General features: G+C 28.8%; 1 protein-coding gene across 2 annotated transcripts; it reads right to left on the bottom strand.

Moving 5' to 3' along the window:
* Positions 1 to 667: 667 nt before the first annotated feature.
* Positions 668 to 2,230, bottom strand: LOC129902811 (uncharacterized). 2 transcript variants are annotated; one of them, XM_055978220.1, is made up of 2 exons: positions 1,973 to 2,230; positions 668 to 1,213 (listed from the first exon to the last, which is right to left on the bottom strand). In XM_055978220.1, exons 1-2 carry the CDS (start codon positions 1,999 to 2,001, stop codon positions 892 to 894), a joined length of 351 nt encoding a protein of 116 aa, XP_055834195.1. In that variant the 5' UTR covers positions 2,002 to 2,230; the 3' UTR covers positions 668 to 891. The 2 variants fall into 2 exon arrangements, with proteins under 2 accessions (XP_055834195.1, XP_055834194.1); XM_055978219.1 differs by having other exon boundaries at positions 668 to 1,234; positions 1,973 to 2,228.
* Positions 2,231 to 2,432: the final 202 nt, after the last annotated feature.

Raw genomic sequence — 2,432 nt, forward strand, 5'->3', positions numbered from 1 at the left:
AATTTTTAAACAAAATTAAAATAATTAAATTATTATTTGAAAGCAAATTTAAAAAATTAAAAATAAAACCAAAAAACTAGGAGATATGGTGAGAGAAAGTGATGGAGTAAAGTAAGAAAAATATCTGATATTTTATTTTATAATTATTATCTTTTTGGAAAAGAGAGGAATAGTGATACTTTAATTTTTAATTTTAACTTTTAATAATTTATTTAATTTTTATCAAAATATTTTGTTCATGTAGAATTTGATGTGACAATTTTTTTAAATGAAAAAAAATATATAGTACACATCATAATAAAAGTGAAATAAAAAATAAAATGTATTTCTCAAATTAATAAATAATAATTTAGTTATAAAACTCACACTCCCGACAGTTTAAGTATTAAACTAAAAAAAAAAATTAGATGTATTTTTTACTCTTTTATCTCTTACATGCTACTATAAACATATTTGTCAAATGCATGTTGCATGAATTGGTCTATACAGAGCTTATCCAACTTTCTTGAACTGAGATCACACTTAAAACACAAAAGACATTACAGGTCAAAATCACAATTCAATCTAGAGTTTAAAGCTAATCAATTCCTTCCTAACTAAAATGTTTCTCACAATTAAAATGGACATACTAAACATCAAATAAAATAAAAAATAACAGCACTAAGAATTAAGCTAGGAAAAGAACAAAAAAACAGTAGATGGCATCAACTTGTTCATCTTTCATACTTTGTTTCAGAAATTACCTAAAAGAAAAAAGTGGAATTCTTGAAACTGATTTTCAGCAGCTTAAGTGGTTTACCACCTTCATCATCGATCGATAGATTTAGGGTTCGATCGGAGGATAGGTGAGAACTATTGATTACTTCGGAAGTGAGTGGAAAAAATAATAATTTAGCAGCTCTTTGTTGGTTTGCTTTTTCTTCTAGCTCTGCTCCTTGTAGGTTGCTGCTGTTGTGGTTGTAAATTTTTTTCCTCTTCAAATTCTTCTTCTTGTTTCTTCTTTTCTCCTTGTGATTCTTCAACTTCACTTGTTTTGAGTTTCTTTAATTCAGCAGAAACCTCTTCTTCATCTTTTACAATAATCTTCCTTGGCCTTCCTCTTTTCCTAGGAGTAATTTGTTGTTGTTGGGAATCTCCACTCATTGCTGATGATTCTGCTATTGCTACTGATAACTCCTTTGTTTTCTTCACAACTTTCTTCTTTCCCATCAATCTTTTTTCACAATCTACTAAACTAATTCAGTCATTTTAAAAGCTAATATGAGATAAAAATACAATCTTGAAATTCCCAGAAATAAAAATTCAATTTTTAAGGTTTCTAATGCTCTCTTTTAGTATATAACAAAATCCAATCTTGAAAACTACCCAGAAATAAAAATCCAACCTTAAAGGTTTCTAGTGCTATCTATTGCATATATAACCTTAAAAATCCATTCTTGAAAACTACCCATAAAATAAAAATCCAATCTTTAAGGTTTCTAGTGCTCTCTTTTGCATATATAACCTTAAAAATCAATTCTTGAAAACTACCAATAAAAAAAATATCCAATCTTTAAGGTTTCTAGTGCTCTCTTTTGCATATATACCTTAAAAATCAATTCTTGAAAACTACACACAAAATAAAAATCCAAACTTTATGGTTTAGTGCTCTCTTTGGAATATATAACCTTAAAAATCCAATCTTGAAAGTACCCACAAAATAAAAATTCAATCTTTAAAGTTTCTGGTGCTAATAAAATCCAATCTATACACCCTTAAGAGTATATGATTAAGAAATCCAATCTTGAAAATTACTCAAAAGCAAAAAAAGTCAAATCTTTAAGTTGTATGCTGCTCTGTTTTGCATATATCTATAAACCCTTATACCCCCTCGCCCCCCCCCCCCCCCCCCCCACAAACCAAAAGATTAAAGGCACAACATACCCATAGCAAAGATTATGAGTAAAAAAAAGCAAAAAAATGAGTAACTTACTTTTGTGAGATGATAGAGCCAATAATCATAAGAAATAACTCATATGTTAGCTCTTTTGGTGCTAAGCAAAGCCTTTCATCTTTCCATACAGAACCATAAAGAGAGAGAGACTTGAGTTGAATAGAAAACCACAGTCAATTAAATATGAAATATTAGAAGCTAAAAAGCAAATATTTCCTTTTTTCTTTGACTTATCTATTCATTGAACCTTCTTTTTTTCCCTCTTTGCTGCCAACATGGAAAACAATAGTACCATTTGAAAAGAAACTTATATTACTTAGTATATATATACAAAATAGTACCAATTGTAATTGGCTGGACCAGCTGTTTAGCAGAGAAGGGAAGAGATAATAATGTGGAAACAAAAAGGGAGGAAGAAAAAAAGAAGTGAGACAAATAGGGGGTACTAATATTAGGAATTTTGGTGCGCGAATAAGATTAATAATTTTCGAATAAAATG

This window comes from Solanum dulcamara, chromosome 9 (assembly GCF_947179165.1).
Source record: "Solanum dulcamara chromosome 9, daSolDulc1.2, whole genome shotgun sequence".
NCBI lineage: Eukaryota > Viridiplantae > Streptophyta > Magnoliopsida > Solanales > Solanaceae > Solanum > Solanum dulcamara.

Bases quoted from the DNA above. Each gene is read 5' to 3' on its own strand.
- LOC129902811 (XM_055978219.1), bottom strand. From the start codon at position 2,001: ATGATTATTGGCTCTATCATCTCACAAAA. The intron at 1,235-1,972 runs GTAAGTTACTCA...TGACTGAATTAG, and splicing joins GGCTCTATCATCTCACAAAA to TTTAGTAGATTGTGAAAAAA.